At 36.0% G+C, this 27,582-nt stretch overlaps 1 protein-coding gene across 2 annotated transcripts in view; it reads left to right on the top strand.

Moving 5' to 3' along the window:
- Samtor (S-adenosylmethionine sensor upstream of TORC1) overlaps positions 1–27,582 on the top strand; it is a 56,016-nt gene extending 28,434 nt beyond the window's left edge. The window contains exons 2-3 of one of the 2 annotated variants that reach the window (XM_081764915.1): positions 2,807–2,938; positions 25,271–27,582. In XM_081764915.1, coding sequence (XP_081621041.1) covers positions 2,807–2,938; positions 25,271–26,209 — 1,071 coding nt within the window. In that variant the 3' untranslated portion in view covers positions 26,210–27,582. The remainder of the gene's footprint in view (positions 1–2,806; positions 2,939–25,270) is intronic. The other variant, XM_081764914.1, reaches the window with a different exon arrangement.

The following is a 27,582-nucleotide window of genomic DNA, read 5'->3' as shown; positions in this document are numbered from 1 at the left end:
TCTTCGAGGGCATGGTGTATAAATATTGCTTATTACCTCCATTAACTTTGGCAAAACTAAATATTTTCCAGACATATCGGAACAACAAGCTAGTTTCGTCTTCAGTGGTAAGGTAACAAGGATGAAAATGGATAAGAGAAATATGGTATGGGAACAGGAATACATACTACTAAGTGAGCGTAACGTAAAAAGATAGATTTTTAAAAAGTATGAGTAGAGCACAGTAGAAGAAAGAAAGAATTGAAAGAAGCGTCGTGTCTATGCTACGTCACTGTTGCCAGAATCCAAATTTAAAGCTGGTTTATATTTATGAATAAAGAATGATCCTTTAATCTCCCATTGCATTTTGTTTTTCCTCAATTCATCACATTAACCTGTTTTGTATTTGTGCATGTTTTTTTAGGTGAAGTGATAATTGCGACATACCCTCTTCCTCCTCTTGTGACTTTTTTGATTGTCGAATGTGCTCTCAAATTCAAGTGTTCATATTGCGTTTGGTTTAACCTATATATGAAGAGTCATATTCACACTGACTTATTTAGTGACTCAATAAAATAGCTTTTAAAGCCGATGATATTCTTTTCTAAACTAAGATCATATCATGTTTCAACCGTCCAGCATACTATCCAAATGGCTATACAAAAACTTAATACAACGCTCGTTTCAAATATGTTGTTAAAAATAACCTTGACGTTAAATAACATTTGTCACCACTTGTAAATGCTAATGCTATTTTGCTTACATCCATACACGTTGTTGATATGTACCCGTCGACACCGTTGGAGCTTATATTACACACACACACGATCTTGCTTATTACAAAATAATGCATGTGCCTATGAAACTCATTTTCTATTACAAAACTGCTTGAGATCTGTTTAACAACCAATGTATTTAAATTTGAAAATCATTACCTTTCCCAGAATGACAGACTAGCCATGGGGAACACACTATCTCTGATACTGTCAAACATTGTTTCAAATCAGATAGAAACGTTTATTTTACAACAGGATACATTTCAGTATATTAGATATTATCGTTATACCGATGACGTTTTACTACTTGTACATGAGAAAAATACTTTTTTTTTTTTTACAAATATTTGAACAGTTCAATAATCAAGCATCCTAGGCTGAAATTCACTCTCGCTCGTAAATCTGACAACTATCATCCTTTTTTAGAGTTGCTGATTAGCTGATCGCACGATAAATTTACAACAAAAGTATATGGAAAAATCACTGCAGGCAGAGGGGGGCGCGGTGGCTCAGTGGTAGAGCGTTCACCTCCGGTGCTTGGGGTCCCTGGTTCGATCCCAGCTCGCGCCGTGTGGACTTTGTGGTGGACAAACACCGTGCTCTTGGGTTTTCTCGGGGTTCTTCCGTTTCCTCCCAGTTTCTTCATTCCACCATTTCTCATTATCACCATCTCCTTTAGGCTAACCGGCATAATCGTGGGACGTTAAACTTAAAGATTTCATTTTTTTCATTTTCCACTGCAGGCACTACTTACCAACAGTTAGCCCATCCATCACTCTACAAGGCCAATATTTGGAAGAATTTCTTCCGTGGAGCATTACTAATTTGTGATCTCAATGATGAAATATAGTTTTTATGTCAAATAGGACAAAAGAACGGTTATAAGGTATGTACCTTACAAAAATGGTTTAATCAAACACGTAGATCGGTACTAGTACCTAAAAAAAATATTCCGAAAGAAGTAAAAATTTGGATAGGAATTTTTTATTTTCCACAATTATCGACAAAAATTCAATATATTCTTGCAAAGCATAATATATCTGTTCCAATATCCCCCGAAAAGATTAGAAATGTAACTCAGCGGCTTTGAAAGTTATTTTGTTGATTCACTAAATAAGTCAGATTTTTATTGTTAGTGTGAATATAACTCTTACCAAACGCAATATTAACACCCGAATTAAAAAACACATTAGACAATCAAAAAACCCACAAGAAAAGGGTATATCACGAATGTCTCTTCACCTAAAACAACATAACACATAATATAAAACAGGTTAATGTAATAGGTTCAGGAAAAACAAAATGCAACGGGAGATTGAAGAATCATTCTTTATTCATAAATATAAACCGCTTTAATCTGGATTCTGGCAACATTGATAAAATCTGGCTACCGACTGTTGATGTGTATTTGGGTTCTGGCAACAGTGACGTAGCATAGACACCACACTTCTTTCAAACTCAATACTTTCTTTCTTTCACTGTTCTCTGCTCATTCTTCTTAGTACCCATTTTTTTACGTTACGCTCATTTGGTGGTATATATTCTTATTCCCATACCAAATTTCTCTTATCCATTTTTACCCTTGTTACCTTACTTCTGAAGACGAAATGTTGTTCCGATACATCTGGAGACTATTTAGTTTTCTCACGGGAGGATATATTGGTAAGTAATCAATTTTTGTTAATCATGCATACAGTGTTTGTCCACCACAAAGTCTACTTAGCGGGAGCTGGAATCGAATTAGGAATCCGACGCATTCTATTTATCGTGTATTCGTCGGTAATTTTAACTTCGAGGCCTAGAAAAATACCTTTATCCTTTTCTTTTATTTACCTGTACTTATTTTTCCCTGTATTCATCTGTTGAAGGAGCGGAGGTGTCCTGAAATGTAGCAAAATAGTATTTTATTTCTGAAAGTAAGTTTGAATGTGTATTATTGTTATTATTACTGCAGTGTAAGCAGCCTTCCTTGCAATTCATTTCTAATACTTTCTAATTGAAAATCCCATTTTTGTTCATTAAATTTAAATATCTTTTTTATTTATTGACAGATGGCAAGTTTGGAGCATCAAGAATTATCAAATTTCATTAAAAACGTTCACAAAACTCTGAGAATACAGGCACAGTCAGTCGGGGCAGAAGAAGCATGGCGAAATCATTGCAAGCAATCAGCACTTTTGGAAGTAAGTAGACCTAGTAACTGTTACCGTTATTTATTCGGAACACATTTATTTTCACAAATTCCATTGATTATTACAGTGTGTGTGTGTAGACTGAATACTTGCTGTCATGTTCTAATGAAATAAAAACTGTATTTCTTCACTTCCTGTACATTTTGAAAATACACGTTTACCTTCTTTCGGACCACTGAGATTACTAAACTAACAATTGAATATAAGGTTTCATCCTTGATATTTTTTTTTTTTTAAGGAATTTAACTACAACTTAAATGACTGATGAGTTTTTGATGACTTGGCAAAAACTAATAATTAGTGTGTAAATAATCAGTCTATGTGTAATATCACTCTTACAGTTTGTAACATTACCATGCCAACAGGTATAATTTATGGAATTCGAAGAGCACATTAGGCTCTATTATGATCTATTGAATTTCCTCTTAACACATATATTAATTATGACTAATTAATATTTATATCTGACACTATAATATTTCCAGAATAAGAGACCTAATAAACCATGTAGAGAAATTACGAACATATACATCGTGCTTCAAAATGATTTGAACGACAAGAAATTGTTCCATGAGCATTAAAACTGTATTGACGATTAAAATTGTATTGGAATACTGTCGACTACGTCCTCGAATTTTGTTTGGCATGGTCGTAGTAGTTCGAAATTCTTCCACCAAATGGCAGAGCGATAGGTTGCAAGATGGCTGCCTTTGTTGCAGGTAAAGCATTTAGCGTCCTAGAATTTCACGTTAGTTGGTGTGTTCAACGTGAGTTTTCTCACAAAAGTTCGTAAAGAACTACCACTAAACAACTCCATTCGCAACTGGCATCAACATATCAAGACAACAGGATGCATTTCCAAAGAAAAATCATGTGGCAGACATTCCACGTGTGAGGCAGATGTCGAGAGTTCAAGTTTGTTTTCATTGCAACCTTCAACAGTACAGCTGTAGCTAGTCGACAACTTCAAATGTCTCGAACAATTGTATGGTGGGTAGTGCGTAAGCGTTTACAGATGTATCCCTGTTGAGTGTAGTTGTCACATTTCTACACATGCTTACTACGTGATTTATGCCACAGGTTGAAGATGGCACTACAAACTTCTTCTATGAACAGGATGGAACATCTTATCACTCGCATCTCAATTATAGGAGTTACTTTAATGGGAGACTGTCACACCACTGAATTGGGCGAGCTGCTCAGCTTTTACATCGGACACTTAAGAACACATGACGTAACCCTCTGCCGGTTTTTGATGTATGCAGGGTAATAAAGGGGTCTCACATTGAATACTTGTGAGTAACTGTGTTACAATTTCTACTACTAAATCTTGGATAGTTGTAGTACTTTTGTGTACATTTTTAAAGTAATGTGTACAGTTACCAGTAGAAGTATCCCCCCCCCCAAACCGAAGTACTCTACTTCCATTACTTGGGGTCCAGATCATTTGCAGTTCGTAAAACGCCTGAACAAATGCAACCCAACTTACACGAAACATTTCCTCACAAAGACAGCTGTTGGTAGCACTGAGTCAGGTCTTTATGCAAGTAAAATTGTGAGTAAATGACGCAGGAAACAGTTCCCCATTCTGAGATGAATCTCTATGGTTCAGAGCGTGTTGTCCAATTAACACCATATATTAATCTCAATATTGCTGTGTATGTAATGTATTATTTCATTATATACTGTATGTTCAAAGGAATAAAAACACTGACCTCGTGTGAATCAGATAATGCTTGAAACTAGACCAAAATATCAAATCTAGAACAACTGCAGGAAATCAGTTTGTAAATCATTGCCTCCATTGGCAGATCTTTCCAATTCTCGTCATTCCAACATCTTTTTCTTTCTGGAGATAAGATCTTACTTGTCATACTGAGTATGCATTGAAATTGAAATTAAAGCATTTAAAAAATATAGGACGTTGCTGGAATCGAACCCGGGTCTCCCAAATGGCAATTCATTGTGCTAACCACTAGCGTACAGCGTCACTTTACCTTACACAGAGACTGTTAGCTAGTATCTAATCATTCTATGTAAGATCATACACAAGACACTAATGCTTGTATAAAGAGACGTTATTTATGTGAGTGTCACAATGACTTAAACTAGATTTCCTTCTTTAACTCAAAAACAAGTTATTTAGACCTTCCTTAATGAAGAAAATATCGCCAAACGTTCCTTAAGTTGAGGCTACTTTATCGTTTTTAGCAATGGTCCCGATTTACATTACAATTCTTCTTTACCTTAACTTCTAATTTCCAAAGAAGAAAAGATAACATACATTATTTTCGAATTCTTTGAATTGTATCAACACCTGTAGAAATAAAAAGTTCTATGTTTATCTTGCGTAACCTCAGTTTATGTTCTTATCTTTATATGAGGAATTTGTGGCGTAGTGGTAAAGTAGGATACTCCTATCGCAGAAGCCCGGGTTCGAATTCCGTCATGGAAATTATTATTTTTTTTTTCTTTATTGGAATGTATTGTATACGTAATTGGTATTGCAATTCTGTTATTCCTATATTATTATTATTATTAACGATAATTTAAACTGTGTTTTATTGAAAAATAAATCATCTTATCAAAAATATTTCATGTAAAAAAAATGGTTAGTCTCGCGCCCCGTTCACTCTTAAACAGCTATCTCATGTAGAGCCAAGTCTATTCCTCCTGTACGAACTTTAATACTTTCATTCTAAGAACCGTACGAGTCTCTACATCTTAGTGTAAGAAAATTTCATAATTTGGCTCTCACGAACACTGAAGTTATTAAATCTTACTACCGTATATTAATTTATGCCCATTATATCAATAGACATAGTCCTATACTTGCATTCATTTTCACTGCTTACATACATAGATAATAGTTATGAAGAAATGGGGGTATTCTACATACATTGCAATTGCACTGGATTACCAAATACATAACAATATCTGGGGTCGCGGCATCGTTCCTTTCCAAGTTGAACTCAAAAGGCACTACCGTTTATATCTTTTCTCGAAGCGATTCGGTATATTTTTGAGCGTTTCGTTCTGGATACTATTTCTGTTTTCAGGATAAGATAGTCACCATGCTTAGAAAAAGTACTAAATTATATTCTGATAGTTCTGTTACTTTAGATGTTGTTAATACGCTAAGTCCATTGATCTCGTCACTTATTCAGTTACTCTCTTATGATCATCAAAAGCTTTAGGGTATTTCCCAAAGATATAGAAAGGTGAAATTCAGTATCCAGGCTTGGTTTAGCGTGCAAGTAACAAACACATTTTTTCAAAATGGTATTATTTCCTTCCCCTAACCTTACAGTGGAGTGTGTGGATTCTTCAACAAAAAGACTTGAAATCCCATCAAAAGCTTCATGTAAAATGTGTAGCCAAGTCTCAACTTCGCAATTCTATTAATAATAATAATAATAATAATAATAATAATAATAATAATAATAATAATAATAATAATAATAATAATAATAATAATAATAACATTACAATAAGTCGAACAAAAAGTAACTACTACGACAGGAATGGAACCCTAGTGGCCTTGTTGATAGTCTCGTTCGTTATCATTACTCCACAAGTTACTTACGCAAAGCTTATAAACTAAACTAGTGCTTACGAAAGATAAACATAGGACTTCATATTTCTACAAAGTCTATATAACTTGTTTCTGAACACTTTGTGGTGAACAAACACCGTGCTTGTGGGTTTTCCTGGTGTTCTTCCGTTTCCTCCCACTTTCTTCATTCCACCATTTCATTCATCTCTCATGATCACCGTCTCCTTTAGCCTAACTGGCATAACCGTGGGACGTAAAACTTAAAGATTTCATTTCATTTTTTTTTTTTTTTTTTTTTTGTTTCTGAATAGAAGAAGGAAAACGTGAGTAATTCATTGCGTCACGCACCGAAAGAATCTCTTCATACGGACATAAGTATCTTGTGTAGAGTCTTATATGAAACGATTTAACTAGTTAACAGTCTCTGTGTAAGGTAAAGTGACGCTGTAGGGTAGTGGTTAGCACAATGAATTGCCATTTGGGAGATCCGGGTTTCTTTTTCTTTCTTTCTTTCTTTTTTTTTTTTTTTTTTTTTTCCAAATGCTTCAATTTCAATGCATACTCAGTGTGACAAACAAAATCTTCTCTCCAGAAAGAAAAAGATGTTGGAATGACGAGAATTGGAAAGATCTGTCAATGGAGGCAATGATTTACAAACTTATTTCCTCCATTTGTTCTAGATTTGATATTTTGATCTACTTTCAAGCATTTTCTGATTCATGCGTGGTCACTGTTTTTATTTCTTTGAACATACAGTACATAATGAACTAATACATTACATACACAGCAAGATTGTGATTAATATATGGTGTTCATCGGGCAACACGCTCTGAACCATAGAGATTCATCTTAGAATGGAAAACTGTTTCGTTCGTTACCTACTCTACAATTTAGCTGCATAAACATCTGGCTCAGTGCTACCAACTGCTGTCAGTACCGAGAAAAGTTTCGTGTAAGTTGGGTTGCATCTGCCAAGGCATTTTTAACCTGCAAATGTTCTGGACCCCAAGGAATGGAAATAGAGTACTCAGGGGAGAGATACTTCTGCTGGTGACTGTACAATCAATAATATATGTAAGGAGTTGAAATGGTTTAAATTGTTTTGAAAGACCGCTAAGTATGTGCGTTTGCAAAAATCTAATACAAGCTGAAAAGCGTACAGATTAGTTTCCATTGAACATGATATACAAGTCACTTTCAAATTAGTAATAATAATAATAAGCTATTCTCTAGCACGAAGGACGTTCACATTCGAAAGGAAAACAAAAGCAAAATGATACTGATTTGAAATGAGTTTCTTTCCCGTTATTTCCTCGATGTACAAATTTTACACAGGTCTTCACAGTGGCGTATGCAAGGAATGGTTTTGGGATTATAACCCCCTGAGCAAGATGTTATGCAAAAATAAGCATTTACGATATTAAGACGTACATATAAACATCTAAAATTATATCGACTTGGGAGCTTGAATCCTTCCCCATTGACAGACTTCTGCGTACACCACTGAGTCTTCATCTTTATTTGAGACAAGTTTATGTAAAGCTCCTACAAAAGGACAAAAAAATTCTAAGTTGAACACGAAAAAAAGGTAATTTAAGCGAGGATTGGGATTTAATGATAACTAAATCTATTGCCAGTAATCAAATACATTGTTGACTTATTTTCAGATTAGGGACTCGGGGAATCAGTGGAGAGCACATATTTCTGTGCGTTAGGGTCCCTAGTTCGGTTCTAGCTCCCACCAAGTGGACTTTGTGGTGGACAAACACACTGTGCGTTGATTTTTTATGGTTTCTCCCGTTTCCTCCCATTTTTTGATTTCACCATTTCATTCATTACCATCATCACCGTCTCCCTTACCATGGAATATAATCATAGGATGTTAAACCCTTAAAAAAAAGTCAAGTTTAACTTAATTATAAAATTTATTTTTTCATTTTATTATTACTTTACTGCAATTAAAAATTATTATATAGGAAATTTTCTCCGCAGATAATTGGAAACTCCGCTCAAGGTATTATCTGGTTTGAGCTCTCTTGTGGCTATATGAATAGCGTACGGTCTTTGACGCAAGCCCGGATTCAATTCAAGCCGGAGTTCTTGTGGTTCGATCCAACGTGAAGCTGTAGGTTCACGTCTCATATAACCTCACTGCTGAAAGAGACGACAAACTGAAACCAGCTGAACTCCACTCAGTTATCTGGTTATCTTTATAAATATGGTGAAAATATGTTCAATATTTTTTTTTGTTCTCTTATTGTATTAATAATATTTTTAACTATTTACTTGTGTGATATAAGTGTTCATAGTTATCGTTCATATGTTATAAGGACATTTAATACGATCCTAATAGAGACTATTGTATTCTTGGAACTTTATCAATTGTATTTGTTAGCATTGCACGACTAATTATTACTTTTTTGTAAAGTTTTCAATATCTCATGTCATTTTAATTGTTGTCTAAGTTCCTTTCTGTTCAAGAATGTAAAGAAGATATTCAACTGTTAGTTTCATAATCTCTGTGACCTAGAAGAACGAAAACGTATATTTTCGATATACTGTATGTAGACAATGAAGAAATACAGTTTTTACTTCATCGGAACATTACAGTAAGATCCTGTAATTTAATAATGTATTCCGTACTTGCTGTTTCAAAGTCGGTACTTTCTCGGATAATAAATTTGTTAGGCATGTCAATTGCTCTGACCCTAAAACACTGGGCAGTAAGTTTTTTAGGTTTGATAATCTATTGCAGTGCCAATTTAGTATTCTCATGAGGCTTCCGATATCGTTAGTTTCATTTTATCGTGTCTACGGCATTTGACATCAAATGATTCAATAGTTTCAATGTGACTTTTGAAATACATATATTTCCTGCTCAGATTTGACATATCCTTCATTGTATTCAGAATGATATCTACTAAGTTTTCAAGAGTTTGTATTGTGTTAAACTGCGATCAGGACTGTCATTTCACGTTTCAGAGTTTTCTCTTTCTTTCTTAATCATCAGTCGTAAAAAATCTTTGTGTGTTCTTAAACACTCTACCATATGTCAGGTTTCTTTTTTTTTCTTTCTTTCTTTTTTGTTTTTTACATTAACAAAAAAAAAAATGGTTACTTTCCAATATATTCTCCCGAGGGAAAACTAAATATTCTCCACACATATCGGAACAACAAGCCAGTTCCTTCTTCAATGGTAAGATAACAAGGATAAAAACAGGTAAGAGAAATATGGTATGGGAACAGAAATACATGTCACCAAATGAAAGTAGTGTTAAAAAAGAAAGCACTAAAAAGAACGTGCAGATCATAGTGGAAGAAAGAGTTGAGTTTGAATGAAGCGTAGTGTCTGTGCGACGTCACTTTTGCCATAACTAAAATACACATCCAAATTAGGTAGCCAGATTTTATCAATGTTGCCGGAATCTAGATTTAAAGGCGGTGTATAATTATGAATAAAGAATGATTCTTTAATCGCTTTTTTGTTTGTTTCCCTGAACCTAGTACATTAACCTGTTTTACATTATGTGTGTGCTGCTGAAGTGGCAATCCCGACAAACTCTCTTCTGGCTTTTTTGATTGTCACAAGAAGAAGGTTTGTAGGGATTGTTACTTCACCTAAAACAACATACACATAATATAAAACATTAATATAATATGTTTAGGGAAAAAAATCCGAGAGATTAAAGAATCGTTCTTTATTCATAATTATAAACCGGTTTTAAATCTGGATTCTGGCAACATTGATAAAGTCTAACTACCTACTTTTGATGAATAGTTTGGTTCTGGCAAGAAAGACGTAGCATAGACTCATTGAAATTCAACTCTTTCTTCCACTGTGCTCTGCTTGTTATTTTTAGTGCTTTTTTTTTTTTTTTTTTTTTTTACGTTATTTTCATTTGGTGGTATGTATTCCTATTTTCATACCATATTTCTTTATCCGTTTTTATTTCTGTTACCTTACCATTGGAGGCGGAACTAGCTTGTTGTCCTGATACGTCTGGGGAATATTTAGTTTTCCCACAAAAGGATATTGTAAAACTTTGTGTGATTTCGTCTCATATAAGGAAGAGGTAGAGCTGTTAATAAAAAGAGTGTCCGGAATCGACTCCCACTACCAGTTTTATTGTAAAAATTCACTATAAGAGTATTTGTACAAAAATACTATACAATTTGGTCTCTATTTAAAAAGGTAAGTAAAAGGTAGTCTTTGACCGGGTGGTCGCAGACAGGATCTCCAACAGAGCCCCGTAGCAGGCTAAGAGGAGTGGAGTTAAGGAACCAATGCTCCGTAGCAAGCAGAGGCAGGTTAAGTTGCCAACAGAGCCCCGTAGCAGGCTAAGTGGCTGAGGTTGGGATTCCCAGACAGAGCCCCGTAGCAGGCTAAGCCAGGAGATAGGATAGGCGTAGTCCCGTAGCAGACTAGAGGACTGGGGTTAGGTTACTCCAAGAGTCCCGTAGCAGACTAGAGGAGGGTCACCAGAGAACTGGTACTGAGCTGGATTCTTCTGTCCAATTTATAGCGTTCCTTGGGTGGCGGTGGCGCTTCTGCTTCGATTTCGTCTTCTGCTCCGTGGGAGGGGCTAAATGTCGTCTGTAGGTGATTGCAGGTCCCCTGGTGGAATTTCATCTTGATGAAGCACGTGGTGGTATTTATAAACACTTGATGCGTGGATTTGTTTATAAACAACTTCACATGGGATATTACAATATATTGGTAAGCAACCAATTTTTGTTAGTTTGAATCATCCTCTCATGCACCCACATAGTTTTAATGTTTTTCGTTGTTTTACATTTTATTTTGCTTGCCTTGCTTTGTTTCTAATTATTGTTATCTTGTTATTGATATGTCCTCCAGTCTTGAAATCTCCAATTCCGATTAATTCTTCCTCTGTTAAACATTCACTGTAAATGTTGAATATTTGGGGCAACATATTTCATCCTTGTCTGACTCTTCTCCCAATCTCTACATTATTTTTTTTCTTCCTGATTGAAGCGCAACTTTACTCGCTGTCCTATGTACAGGTTGTGAATGAGTCGTCAGTCTCTCTAGTTGAACCACATAAAAATTCTACTAGGAGATTTCAGTGCAAAGGTAGGACGAGAGAATATTCTAAGACAGTTATAGGGAACGAAAATCTGCATAAGAAGAATAATGATAATGACGTTAGACCCGCGAACTTTTCATAAGCATACTTGAACTTCAGCAGATGGAAAAATACATAATTATATTGATCACATTTTGGTAGCTAGAAGAAGACAGTCTAGTATAATCGATATTTAGCCATTTAGAGGAGTTGACTGTAATACTGACCACTGCCTTGTGGCAGCAATTATAAGAGAGACACTATAGTTGAAAAAGGAAAGAGTCAACATTTGATAACGGAGAGGTTAAATTAAAAAAAATAATAAGAGTGACGTTAGGTGAGAGGGAAGTCTAGATTGAAGTGTCGAATATATTCTCGACATTAGAAGGTTCGGAATGCACTATTGTTGACGATACTTGTGTTACAATTAGGAGTAGCATTAAAATTTCGTCAAAAGAAAAACTGGGTCATGCGGAAAAACGTAGAAAGAAACTATGATTCGATCAGTAATGCACTGAAGTAACAAAGAGACAACTGGGAAACCTGCATTGGCCACAACATGCAAACGATAGAAGTACACACAATTTAACTGATATCAAACATGAAACTTCCATTTTTTTTTTTTTTTTTTTTTTTTTTTTTTTTTTTTTTTTTAGAACAAAGAAACGTTAAATTATTGAACTTAAAGACAATAAAAAGACAACAGACAACGTTAAATTTATTGAACTTAAAGACAATAGAAATAAAAAGTACTCGGGACATATGTAACGGCATCAGCGAAACAAGAACGACTATCAACCTCGCGCTTATATATTAAAGAAAGGGAACGGAGCAATTCTCACAGATACGGATAGTGTTTTGAATCAGTTACAAGATTTCTTTGACAGTTTGCTAAACGCGAAGCCCAAAAATATTGTTCTTGGAGAAAGTGAAATGCACATAGCAGAACTGTATATTCCAGCTGAACAGAAGTAGAAAAAAGGAACACAGTAACTTTAATATTTTCCAGTAAATCCATCAGTAAAACCACTGGGTTCTGAGTGAAATACTGAATTCCAATGAACAATAGAATGTTTTAAGCAATTTCATAGGTTAAAGAAAATTAAAAATTTCATATCGGTATAGAAACAAGTCCATCAGTGTCAATTGTCTTATAGTAAGAACATTCTAAATTCCTTCGATATTAGTTGCTGCGAATAAAAATATGGTTTTTGCATAGGGTAGTAGGTGCATTTTCTGTCATAATAAAGGTGAAAATTTATGATTCAATGGAGACGGTATATTACATTGTTAGGAATATCACTTAAATGTATGTGCGTCACTGTTGCTAATATGCGTGTCACCGTTACAAGAACAATAGTAGATGCAATAATAATAATAATAATAATCATAATAATAATAATCTTTTTCTGGCTTAGACGGTGTACCTGCTTTTATACTGAAGGGCATTGTGTCCATCATTGCGCCTGTCTTAGCATCTTTGCTCAACTGGAGTTTACTTACTTCTGTTTATCCTGTACATTGGAAGATGGTCGTTGTTGTTCCTATTCCCAAGACTGATGGGAAAAATTTATCCGACTATAGACCTATTTCTCTGTTGAGTATCATGCCCAAAGTTTTTGATAAGTTAATATATAATTATTTGTATAATCATGTTTATCCCAATATTACGATCTATCAACATGGCTTTATGAAAAATAGGTCAACTGCAACTAACTTAACTTGTTTTATAGCTAGTTGATACTCTTCCTATCTTTAAAAGTAATGGTCAAATCGATGTAATTTATTTCGACTTTTCTAAAGCCTTTGATAAGTTACCACATAACATCTTAATTTACAAATTGAAACACTATGATCTCTCCATTGTATTTATTACTTGGTTAGTATCATACTTGTCCCAAAGAAAGTTTGTGGTTAGGTATAAGGGTAATCTTTCAGACGTATATAACATATATTCCGGTGTTCCGCAAGGATCAAATCTCGGACCACTTCTATTCCTTATGTTTATTAATGATATAACTTGTGATCTTCCCTGTGTCGTGCCTAAATAAGGGGATGAAAATGCGTCTTGACACAAGAAAGCTCCCTTCCGTCCACTATCTGAAATGGACGGGAAATGGTCGATTCTTGCATGTTATGCGTGAGGTTAATAAAGAGAAGTAACAACTCCAATTTACCACAATGACATTCATGTATTTTCAAATCAAAGATTTGTGTATAGTGTAATGTTTGAGTGTAGTTATCGGGTAAGTCAAACTCTGTCAGATCACATTAATGGCATTTCTGGTTATTGTATCACTGGTAACAAATTCAGGAAGGGAACACATACCTGCTGGATTGTCCTGCGTCTCGGCGATGATGACTCTGTCTCATAGGTGTCCAAACTCGCGAGCCCGACGCTCGTGAGCTCGGCACTCACGCTCAACCGGGCTCGGGCTCAATAATTGAGCGCGAGCGAGCCCGAGCCCCAATTAAATAAGTGAGCGCGAGCCCGAGTGAGCGCGAACTCAATCGAGAGAAGTGAGTGCGAGCCCAGTTAACAGAAGTGATCGCGAGCCCAGTCAAGAGAAATGAGCGCGAGTGCGAATGAGCTCGAGCCCAGTTCAGAGAAGTGATCGCGAGCTCGAGTGAGCGCGAGCCCAGTTGGGAGAAGTGATCGCGAGCTCAAATGAGCGCGAGCCCAGGTGAGGGAAGCGATCGCGAGCCCGAGTGATCGCGAGCCCAATTAAGAGAAATGAGCGCGAGTGCGAATGAGCGCGAGCCCAGTTCAGAGAAGTGATCGCGAGCCCGAGTGAGCGCGAGCCCAGTTGGGAGAAGTGATCGCGAGCTCAAGTGAGCGCGAGCCCAGTTGAGGGAAGTGATCGCGAGCCCGAGTGAGTGCAAGCTCAATTGAGAGAAGTGAGAGCGAGCGCGAGTTAAATTGAGTGCGAGCCCGCGCTCACTTAACACTCACGTGGACTCATTTGCTTTGAAGTAAAAAATAAATAAATAAATAAATAAATAATAATAATAATAATAATAATAATAATAATAATAATAATAATAATAATAATAATAATAATAATAATAGGAAACTCATTCCATGTGCAGAATTGTAAAGGAAGAATGAAACAACTTTACAAAAAGAAAAAGCACACTCTTGAGGTCCGAACTGTCATTTTATTGTCCAGAGGACTTCAAATACTTTTCGATAGAGAACCGACTTTTTTATGGTTATTATGAGAGGATGGTATTTGTTTGAGGCAGGTATTTGTTTTTGTTGTTTTAGTAACAACTTCCATGACCCAAGTTTTTTTTTTTTTTTTTTTTTTTTTTTTTTTTTTTTTTGTGAGATCATAGAGTAAGGAAACTACTTGACTTTGCGAAGTAGGAAATTTATTTACTAGCAACTAGTGAAGCTGTGCGTTCATAGAAAAGTCGAGCGAAATAATTATGTATTATTTAATTGTAGCTTCTTTAAATCCCAATAAACAAGAGTAGCTCTTAAGAATGTTGATAACTTGCACCATAATGGTTATTGAGCTCATTAATTTATATGAGGAAACATTGTTTTAATTTTTTGAAATAAAAGAATTTTAGCCTGTTAATTTTACTGACTACTTCTTCTTGAGATCTTTAAATGTATTCTAAGCGAAATTTAACTACGGTATTATGCAATTTTAATATGTATAAATAAAAATTAAAACAACATTACATTGAATATTTTTAAAGCAAGGAACTCTTAAATAGGCCAGAAAAAGAAATTAGTAGAATACTTCCTCATATAAGTCAATGGACTATTAAAAAAAGAAAGATAGCAATTCAACATCCAAAAAAGTAAGACATACGCACACACACCTCCTATCATTAAAGTCTTTTTTTCGAAAGCTACCCTGAAACGATGGCGAGTCGTTTGTTACAACCAGTGTTAAAAGTGAGGGAAAACACGAGGAACGTCATCCTCCACTCCCAAAAATATCTATGGCGCCACTCCACTTCCTAAAAAATATAGTGGGCAAAGATAGGCACAGGGGACGGCATAATGTCATGCGTTCCCCAACCTTTTCAGATCCATTTTTACCTTTGATTACAATTCGATTTTGATGTTGTTTGACACGATATTTTCATTGCGGATTTATCAAATCTTATTACCGTGAAGATTAGCACATACCTGACGAAATAGCTAAGGGTTGTCAGGCACTTATTCATATTGATTCACTGTGAATAAGAGGTAAGTAACTATTCTCATCTTCCAGACGAGCGAGATCTCATATAACCTCACTGATGAAAAAGAATATTAAGCTCCAAACAAACAAACACAAAGCATTCTAAATTTCACGATAGCTTCGTAAATTGACACAATTACATTTCCTCTTTTAACGCAGTCCTTAATATTACCTCATTTTATATAGGTACTATTTTTCCGTTATGTTACGCCATTAAAGAACCGGCTTTTAATATACATAAGGAAATGTAAAGATGAATTGAAAACTAGAACCACAATAGGCTTACCATTTTCGATAGTATTACACATAACTTCTCGACTCAAACTGATGTTATGACGTAAATTTCATTCATAAACATCTTCAGGGGCTTCGTTAAGGGGGGATTAAGGGGGAGCCTCCCCCCCAAAGTTACCAATTTCTTGACAAGTTGGCAAATTAAAATACATAGTTGGCAATTTGAAGAATGACGTTTTGTTCAATTGACTTATTCGGTTTAACATTTTCTTACCAAGTTGCTGCAAATTATTATCAATTCTCCTAGACTTGGCATAAGTTTTGTGTGGTTTCCAATCTTGATATAAATTGATATATTCGTTTAAAGTTTCTTTACTTGTTGCAAGTTATTACACTTCACTTTTGTTCATTTAATATTCGTAAACATTTTAAAGAATCTTTAAAGGAAAATAGGGAATTGTACCACTGACAAAAACTGAATAGAGTTGGCATGCAAAGACAGACAGAAGAGGCGTTTCGGTGGCAAGTAGTGGGGAAGCAAAAGCATTTGATACAAGAGCGTATACAAGGCAACAGGTAGTAACTGGCAGAGTTGATATTAATAAAACAAGAACAAGGCAGTGACTGGTTAGTATTAAGCCTGCCATTCGTATCGTAAAAAACGGGACAGTCCCGATTTTGGGCCCAAGAATCCCGCGTCCGAATAAATTTAGTCGGGACATGCAAGTGTTCCATATTTTAATCCCATCCCATTTCTGTTATCAATATAAGCTTATTCGAAAAGTAATGAAGTGGCTGGGATAATGTGAATGAACAATAAAGTGTAGCATGTAACAGTTTTGAGCAAGTTATCACAATACCCTGTCCGACTTGATAGCGAGCGAAATTTGCAACACTGCTTTTTCCATTGGACCTGGTGGAAACTCGAACACTCTCCAACATTAAAAAAAAAAAAAAAAAAAAAAAAAAAAAAAAAAAAAAAAAAAAAAAAAAAAAAAAACTTTGAGTGTTTCTATATGTACAAGCACAGGAAAGATGAGTGACTTTTTCTTCAGAGAGACATTAAATAAAGTAACAAGAATTATAATATTTTTGAGAGGTTATGGACACAGAATTGTGCTTGATCCAGGGCTTAGAAATATGTAAATCTGGTCCGAGAGGTTATGGGCACAGAATTGTGCTTGGTCCAGGGCTTAGAAATATGTAAATCTGGTCCTGACAATTATACACGACAGAAGGAGAAAAATCAGCTTTTCATCAGAATAAACTGACAAACGTAATTTTGGCAAATACTACCATGTAAATAAATATTGCTAAACGCGCGAAGAATATTGTATGTAGATTATATCACTGATTTAAACCGTTTGCATATTGTTTTTGTGTAAAGCATTTTTATAAGACATTATCTTAAGTTTTTAAGGCAATTCTTTTGTAGTTGGATTGTAACCATCTTCAGTCCGTAAAGTTAATTGCAGGGAAAGACAAGAGAAAAGTAGCTGCAACTTAGGGAACTTCCACCTATTATATTGTTGAAAAAAATAAATGTCGGCTATGCTAAAGGAGACGGTAATGATGAGAATTGAATGAAATGGTGGACTGAAGAAAGTGGGAGAAAACGGGAGAACCCCGAGAAACCCACGCACAAGGTGTTTTTCCACTATAAAGCTCACTTAAAGTGAGGTGGGATCGAACCAAGGACCCTATGCACCAGAAGTGAACGCTATACCACTGAGCCACAGCGGCCTATTATACTGTTATTCAAACCAGAGGTACAGTTTATTGAATTGTGTTGGAAAGTTTGGGGGGGAAGGGGATCTAAGGTGTCCCGTATTCCCATTAAGAAAACATGGCACGTTTATTAGTATAAACTTTTTACTATATGCAAATTTGACAAATTTAAGAGTTTTTTTTTCTAATAGTAAAATGTCAAAGAGAAATAGATTTTGATGCCAGAGTGAATATACTTTGTATTGTGTAACCGTGTATGCTTTGTGTGTGAATAAACCTTTCGCTTTGAAACAAAAGGTGATCATATTAATATAGAGCACAAGAATAGCTTATTTCAGTTCTGTTTTGCAGTAAGACTATCTATTTACATGGCTTTTCGAGTAGGGAGAACTGAACAAAAGTTTGTTTTGGGAATGGTATCACCAGTGCCTTGCATAACGGGGGGCGATATCCCCGGGCGCCGAAGAAAGGGAACCCAAAATTGGGGAGAAAAATGAAAAAAAGAGAATGAAAGAAAAAGAGAGAAATGAAAAATTACTTAAAATATTACTAGTATGTACTTAAATCCTCTTTCTGCTTTAGGAAGTGGTCCTATAATGTTACTCGTGTTAAGAAAATATATGTGCACATATATAAAATGGAAGGAAAAAAGTAATAAAAGGTGCTCAAAATCAAGGAAAAGCAGGGTATATTTTTGAAAATTTTCTTACGCTTCGCGCCAACCATGGTGGCGCTTCGCGGATCATCTGTCGCCTCAACTCATATGTATGAGGCCGCCGTCGTATACTCTCGCCCCGGGTGCTGATTTTCCATGGCACGGCACAGGGGGGCACAGTAGGTTTCTGGAAATGTTGTTCGATGGACGAAAACTACAAGGGATTAGTCAAGTCATTCTGTCGCTTCCGCTATGAACGTAAGTGAATGATTCAAAAAGTCACATTTTGGGGGCCAAACAACACGTCTGCTGGGTGAAAGCACAGACCGGTGTGTGTTTCACTTCATTTTCATACAAACGTGTTACCTTTCCTACTTTATTTTTAATCACGTAGTTGCTTCTTTAGGAAAGTAAAACAAAAATTGCAATTCTTCCTTTCCTTATAGTATTTATAAGTCAAAGCATTATGTAACCCTTGTATGTTACTTATTTAGCTCATGGGGGTGCAAGCGAGGTACGTGCCCCGGGCTTGTGGTTGGAGGGCTTCCTAAATGGGAGGTTATATATTAGTATTTTTCTTGCCGGTATTTAATACTTTTCATCAGAGTGCGAAATTATGAAATCGAAGTGGGAAGAGACTGGAGGACAGAAGAGAAAAAGAAAACTGCGCATTCCTGGTGAGGATTGACTGATGCAGATTACCTAAACTAGCCACAAGTTGTCAAATTAACAGTTGTGCATCGTGGGAGATGATAATGATTCTGGGTTGAAGTGTGAAATTTTACTCGAAACCAGGGGCTGTTCGTATTCGTATCTCAGATGGGGCACAGAATGGGACGAATATGAAAATAAGGTTGCTGTAAAGTTTTCCGCAAGGTTGGTAAAAGTGAGATTAAGATTTTCGAAACACTTGGTATTTTTTTAAGCAAGACTTGGCATTTTTTAAATCAAGACTTGGCAATTTCAAGTTTCATCCCCCCCCCCCAATCTTGTAATGCTCGCTACGCCGCTGAACATCTTTATTGAGCTTTCATTAACTTCTAATTTTCTTTGGTGTGTTTTAACAAAATACAGGCTATAATCAACGCATATTTTCAAATTTTCAGTTTTAATACTCTTAAACTTAGCCTAAATTAAGAAATATTCATATTTAATGTATTTTAGCAGGACAATATGCTTTCAAATACATAAAAGTAGAGGTTGCTCCTGAGGGTAGTCACAAAGTTAAAAAATTAAAGTTTTCTTGCTTCAAAGTAAGGGCAAAAAGTAATCTAATGGACTTATAAAATGCAGGCCCGAGTGGGAACACTATTGTGGGCCTCCAGGTTTCAGAAAAACGTGTAAAGAAATCGCATTAAGTCTATATCATCCCGGTATTCATGGAGGTGTCATATCACTTAATAGGCCTATTTTTCATCAGAAGTTGGAAACGTAAAGAAATAAAGAAACTACTGCAGAATTAACTTTAGAAAATATTGCTTGTTTGTTAATACAAACTATTCACTCCCTCAAATTCTAGATAGAGGCCAACAGGCTATACGTTCCCTTGTTTGTCCATTTGTATATAAGATCCTGACCGCGCATATTGTTTTATACGGAAAGTACGTACACATGGAATACTTACAGAAAGTATTATAAAACATGCGTTTTCAGCTATACGTTTGCAGTCCAAAAACTACAGGATTTACAAATGTAACATACGATTTTACATACGCCACGTACACTTTTTTCTCAGTGTATGGTTTTGAAGCATGGTCTCAGATACATAGCTATTATCTACAGAGCACGACAATGAATGAGCCTCGAGGCTTGGCAATACAGTAAAACTTGAAGGTGAAGGTCTGCTTTTAATATATCTGGGATTTACTAATTCATGCAGTTCCTGAGCACAAAATTACCATTGGCCAAGGTCGATTTCCGCTTCACTGACTCGGGGTTGGATAGTTGGTTTCTTAACAATATGGATGGGACGGGGGGAGGGTTAACATTCTTCAGAGCACTAACACTTTCACTTTGAATGCCTTGGTGACAGGGGTTCAGAAGGTATTCACAATCAGTATATCATACAAGCCCTTCCACTGGTCTAGTGGCTAGCACGCGCGACTTTTGTGATCGATTCCCTGTGGGAAAGTTTTAATACTCTTTCAGTGGTTCAGATTCCACGTTAAAACTATAAGTCCATGTCTCATATAGCCTCGCTGATGAAAGGGGACGGTGATTAATCAATCAACAGTATTTCAAATTTCAGCTGTATAACAACCTATGACTTGTAGGACTAGTTCATTTTGTTAAAGCAGCTGTTTTAACGAAGTTTAGTATTAACGTGTCAGGTATTTCTATGAGATAAAAAAAAAAAAAAAAAACATTATTTTGTAACTAAATGATAGCTCTATCCACATAGATTCTGCAAACAGAAACAATGAAAATCGATATAAAAGTGACTCACATTATTTTAACAAAAATCGATTTAGGTAATAGTTTGGGCTGCCGCAAAAAAGGAAAAGTTAGAAAACTCCGATTAATTGTAACAACTCTATCAGGGGTTGAAATTGGAGGGAGCATACGCCATTAATCAGCCCATTAAGATGTACAAGCTCGCGAGCATGGCTCTTGCGCTCAACTGAGCTCGGGCTCAATTATTGAGCCCGGGCCTCAATGAAACAAGTCAGTGCCAGCCCAACTCAGAGAAGTGAGCCCGAGTGCAATTGAGCTCGAGCCCCAATGAAATACGTGAGCGTGAGCCCAATTGAGGGAACTGAGCCCGAGCACGAATGAGCGTGAGCCCAATTGAGAGAAATGAGCCCGAGCGCGAGCGCAATCGAGAGAAGGGAGCGTGAGCCCAAGTGAGCGCGAGCCCAGTTGAGACAAGTGAGCGTGAGCCCGAGTGAGTGTGAGCTCAGTTTAGACAAGTGAGCGCGAGCCCGGGTGAGTGCAAGCCCAGTGGACAGAAGTGAGTGCGAGCCCGAGTGAGTGCAAGCCCAGATAAGATCAGTGAGTGCGAGCGCGAGTGAGCGCGAGCCCAGTTGGGAGAAGTGATCGCGAGCGCTGGTGATCGCGAGTCCAGTTGAGACAAGTGAGCGCGAGCCCGAGTGAGTGCAAGCCCAGTGGACAGAAGTGAGCGCGAGCCCGAGTGAGTGCAAGCCCAGATAAGATTAGTGAGTGCGAGCGCGAGTGAGCGCGAGCCCAGTTGGGAGAAGTGATCGCGAGTTCAGTTGAGACAGGTGAGCGCGAGCCCGAGTGAGTGGGAGCCCAGATAAAATTAGTGAGTGCGAGCGCGAGCCCAGTTGGGAGAAGTGATCGCGAGCCCGAGCGAGTGCGAGCCCAGTCCAGAGAAATGAGCGCGAGCCCGACTGAGTGCGAGCTCAGTTCAGAGAAGTGAGGCGAACCCAGTTGAGACAGGTGAGCGCGAGCCCGAGCGAGCCCAGTGGAAAATGGCCATCTATGCTCTGTCTTCCGTCCACTCTTTAGCTGCTCTATGGATCAGCGTCCGTCTAACTTCAGTAATGACTATATCCAGAGACCTTGTCTGCCATATGGAAGTACTCGCTGTTCCTTGGACTCCAGAGAATATTCGATGATTTTAGACTATACAAGTACGAAGTCGGATCTAGCTCTCTGTCCGCTACTAACTGCCAACTCTTCTCAACTATTTCCTTCAACTGTCTTCTACCTCGAGTTCCCTCAATATCTGGGTTTTCGTTCTCTTTCCAATTGTTGAAATCTGCCTCATCATCTCTCGTCATCCTCGTGTTGTCCCATCTGGTTAATGAAACCTCTCAGTTTCTTCATTGTCTCTCAATGATCGAAATCCCCAGAATGCCTGTGTCTGCAATGCCGACAGTTTTGGCATACCCAAAAATTATGTAGATGTTAACAAAATTTTACAATCTTTTCTGACATCAATTTTTCCCAATTCTCTCAAGTAATAATTTTTCTTTTCTCATCACAACATTTGCCAAATCGTGTCTTTAACGTTATTTAATCATTACATAAACATAAACACAACGCAACGTGCTTTTGTAATGTCTCCGTCTGTCTGCAGCATTTCTTAATGTTATTCCATTAATCTGAAACAATGTGTAAGTTCTGAATTTTAACAAAACATAATTCTAATTAATTTAAAATGCAAATAAAATAAAATAACTATCCAAAATACACTCTGGGCCACAAACTGAAAATTTGGATTGTAAATATTTAATGTATGCAGATGACCTCAAAACCTACAAAACTATTGTAAATTTGGATGATTGTTTGGTGCTCCAAAATAATATTAATAAAATGCCACTTTGGTCTCAAAACAATGTACTACCTTTAAATTGGAACAAACCCTTTTCAATGAATATTACGAATAAAACAAATCCAATTTTTTCATTTATAACATAAATGATACCCAATTAGAATTGTAGATACTATTAAAGATTTAGGTATTGTTTTTGACAGCAAATTGCTTTTCAAACAACTTGAGACTATTACTTCCAAAGCGAGAAGGAATCTTGGAATTCTTAAATGGATGTCCAAAGATTTTAAATCTGTTAAAACATGCCTTTTTCTTTATTATTCTAATGTTAGAAGTCATCTTGAATATTGTTCAATCATATGGAATAGAAATAGAGATTATATATCTACTACTCTGGAGACAATTCAAAATCCTTTTCTTGCTTGGTTACGCTGGAAGTTTAAGCGTTATGAAGGTATGTCTTTGGATGAAGTTAGGATGTCCTTAGGTATGTTAAGATTGTCTGAAAGAAGGATTATTTTGGATCTTAAAATGCTACATTCAATTTTTCACGGTAATTTGAATTTGTTGTTAATAATAACTCTGTATACAACCAGTTATCATATAAGAAATCCGAAAATATTTAAACCCATTCAGTTTCTCAATGATGTTCCTTTGTATAAAATTTTATCAGTAGCCAATGGTTTTGCCAGTGTTATTGACATTTTTGATCATAATTTTAGTAATATACAAAGACAGTTATATAAGCATTTCATTATCAGCTGAGAGTATTATTTTCCTTTTCTGTGTATGTATCATTTGTATTTTATAATGTATTATGTTTATTTTTGTTATTTGCATGTTATTTGTATGGAAATTGTAAGTGGGCAGTTCTGTCTGTAATTTCCAATATGCAATAAAAATTATTATTATTATTATTATTATTATTATTATTATTATTATTATTATTATTATTATTATTATTATTATTATTATTATTATTATTTATTTCGGCCTTTTGACTGGTTTTTAAGATTTGGGCCTGGAAATGTTTCTTCCACGTTTCTCAATCTTCAGCTTCCTCTTTTAACTCTCAATATTTTCTTCCATTTTTCAAATCTCCGAACAGTTGTGTTCTTCCTATTCCTCAGTTTCCTTCCATCTATGACGGTGTGAAGAAGACAGTTTCTTCGCAAGATATGTCTAATCCAGTTGACCTTCCTACGAAGGATGCTGGCTAGAAGCGTTCTCTTCTCTCCTATCCGTTTTAAAACATCTTCGTTTGTTACTCTGTCCGTTTTATTTTTTCTATCTTGTTCCAGCACCACATTTCGAAGCTCTCTAAATATTTTTTTTCCTCTAATCCTTAATGTCCAAGTCTCTGAACCATACAGTCTAATGCTCTACATATAGCACTTGACCAACCTCTTCCTTAGTCGAATAGTAAGCCTGCTAGTCAAAAGTGACCTTTTCTTGTTGAATGCTTCTTTGGCTATAGCAATTCTTGACCTGATCTCTTTGGCCCAATAAGCGTCTCTCTTCAAAATACGTATACAAAGCATAAATAAGCAATGTGTTCCACAGAAGAAAAATTATCAGTTATTATTGACAAAGAACGACATACTTCATGATCAGGGTATACTTCATGATCAGTTTCGTCTGAATAGGTGGCATAGTTATTGTACGGCATTCTTTTTTAATTTGGAAAAAAATTCTTGATATTCTCGAAAACTACGCATGAGGATTTCCTCTCACCTATATTATTTTGTTTAATTGGATGATATCTATCGATTGATGTATGTCTCATGTTTAAACATTATTTTCGTTAAACATTATAATAATATTAAATATATAGATTATTTATGTACGAGGGTAAGTCAAAAATTATCCGCAATTTTGACATAACTCTTCTTACACTGTTGACACTGACCTCTGTCCTCGTGTATTTTATTGTTATGATGTTGTGTTTATGCTGTGAAAGTTCGACACCAATTCCTCCATTTGTCTTTCTTTTATTGCAGATAGATCATGGCCGCTTCATTAGAAGTTTGCACCAAGAAGGAACAATGAGCATTAATCCCGTTTTTGTGGTCGGAAGGTGTATCAGGGGCCGCAATCCATCAAATACCTTTCTGCACAATAGTCACTCGTCTGTCTAACAGAACTATGTCACATGCATACTCAATGTTGTTTGTTATCATTTGTGACCGTAGATGGTCGTCCGGCTCCTTCCTCGTGTGTAACACTTGTGCGACCATTTTTGAATTTTTCAGTCTATTCGTAGACACTACTTTGCGGCAAGATACTTTTTTCGTGTTGTGCCGAAAGTCTTTGATAGATTGCAGCCCCTGATATACCTTCCGACCACAAAACCAGATCACTGTTCGTTGTTCCTCTTTAGTGCAAACTTCTAATGGAGCGGCCGTGATCTATCTGCAATAAAAGAAAGGCACATCTAAGAATTAGGATCAAACTTTCATTAACATGACCACAACAGCATATCAGTAAATACACGAGGACATAGGTCAGTATGACCAATGTACGAAGAGTTATGTCAAAATTGCGGATAATTTTCGACTTACCCTCGTACTTTGCTTCTTGTGTTCATATTTCATTAGCATGTTGTTCTTGTCTCACCATAGGCATACGCGTCAGCCATGCATCGTTTGGCAAGCCTTCACTGGGAGCAAAACCATGGGAATCGAGAGAATTCTTCAAGAATACAGTGGGTAGTCTCAAAGTGTATGGACTACTTTGTGAAAGGTGGACTTGAACAAGAGAACGAGAAAGAGAAGCAGAAAGCGGACTATATTGTTAAGAAGATTAGCGTGACTGACGGTGATGTAAGTAAAGAGAACGTTGACAAAAGTGATACGTTATTAAACTATTGGAAGAGAATAAAATCTGATGCTGATAGTGAAAACTGTCCTGTCATAGACTTGTTGGATGTTGGAAGCTGCTACAATCCATTCGGTCGTTTCAATCTGTTTAAAGTGTTAGCAATAGATATTGCTCCTGCATGTTCAGACGTTCAAAAGTGTGATTTTTTAGAATTGGAAGTGACTGATAGCGTTGAAACTGAATTAAATACAGGAGGTTCATTATGCAAATTAAAATCAAAGTCTTTTGATGTTATTGTGTTTTCATTATTTCTTGAATACTTACCATCACCACAACAGCGACATTTGTGTTGTTCTAAAGCATATGACTTATTAAGGACTGGAGGGTTATTATTCGTGATAACACCAGATTCCAAACATGCAACAGCTAATGCGAGTATCATGAAATCATGGAGAATTATTTTAGGAACAATAGGCTTTTCTAGAATATATTATGAAAAATTAACTCATTTACATTGTATGGCATTTCGAAAGTGCGCGCATCCAGTTGTTCCTAGACATTGGGCCCAGACAGAGCTCTCTAAGAAATCCTTATCTTTAGATCAATTAACGATTAATATACCTCAAGATTTTAATGAAGAAGTCTTTTTAACAGGGCTGGATATTCCACAAGATGCTGTTAGGGATGATGATGAAAATAGTGTGGTAGCCGATATGTTTTCATATTTACCAGAAGTGTGATAGATTTCAAATAAATTTTTAATTTCTTTATTTACAATGTTTTAAAATATAGACTATATCCAGATTTTTATGCTTCTTGTTTTATTTTAAAAAAAGAAAAAAAAAACAAGTATCCTAAGTAACATTCGTTTGCATATTACAGAGGATGATTTATTTGATAAACTCGAGCTGAGAGTGGTTCATGCTTAACAGTGTACATAATATGCTTAAAAGAATATTACAGTTGTAAAGGAGCAGAAATGAAATGCAAGTTTTTACTTTGGTCATTGCATTAATTTTAGTGGATTCAGTGATTTGAATCTTTTGGTCCGGTTTGAAAACGTATCTGTTCTTCTAGATTCGTTACCGGTATCAAGTCACGTGATGACTTACTAACTTTGATGGTTAAGTTAGGTGAGGTGAGGAACTGGTTCCTAGTGATATCTAATGAATTGTTCCGAGGAACTAGTTCCCTATGAATAGATTGATTGAACGATTCGTTGAATGAAATGACCAAAATAAAAACTTGCCTAAATGAGATTCTTAACATAATATAGTTAGAAATCAGCAAAGAGTGGAGTGTAATGCTTCGTCAGTTCAAATTATGAAGGAATTGTCATCTCCTAAACAGGTGACATGTAGGTAAGCAATAGGGACTTGCGAATCATAAAATAGTGATATGTATTTTTGGTCTTACCGAGCAAACATTAAACGAGTAAATATCTTGACGCTGACATAGTCGATGTACACTTAAGTGTCTCAATTTATATCGTAGATTTCATGCGGAGTGTGCTAAATGATTCGTCCAGAGCTAATTCCTTTTGAAAGAAATTATATATTGACAAAGAAACATTTTACGAATTTTAGAAATAAATTACTATGAGTTGAATTAATAATAATTTGAATTGTGGTGAAAGCAGTCTTCTGTTTACAACATGAAATAAAAGAATTCTCATTTTCCATCTGATCTAAATTAAAATTAAGTATTGATTCTTAAGATCCTTATGGTGCAAATCTTGTTACTATTTTCAACACCCAAACATCTCACAATTTTTAGACTAGCCAATGCAACATTTGTGCCACGTTAGAATATTGTTAGCTTTCATTGTAAAAATATATAAACTATCTTCGGTAAGACCCGGGTTCGATTCCCGGCGGGAGGTCATGTGGTTCGGATTCCATGTTAATCAATAGATTCATATCTCATATAGCCTCGCTGCTGAACAGGACGTTGAACTCAAACTCAACTCAACTCTAAATTCTTACAAATCGTTCAAAAATTAATATTGAACATCGAATTTTCGCTGACAACTGTCAGTATTTTCAAGACCAAGGTAAGGAACTGTATTTAGGAAGAACTAGGAGTATCGAAATTAAATGTTTACACTCAAAAA

The sequence above is a fragment of the Thermobia domestica genome, chromosome 7, assembly GCF_964235325.1.
Source record: "Thermobia domestica chromosome 7, izTheDome1.hap1.1, whole genome shotgun sequence".
Lineage (NCBI taxonomy): Eukaryota > Metazoa > Arthropoda > Insecta > Zygentoma > Lepismatidae > Thermobia > Thermobia domestica.
This window is presented reverse-complemented; position numbering and strand designations above follow the sequence as displayed.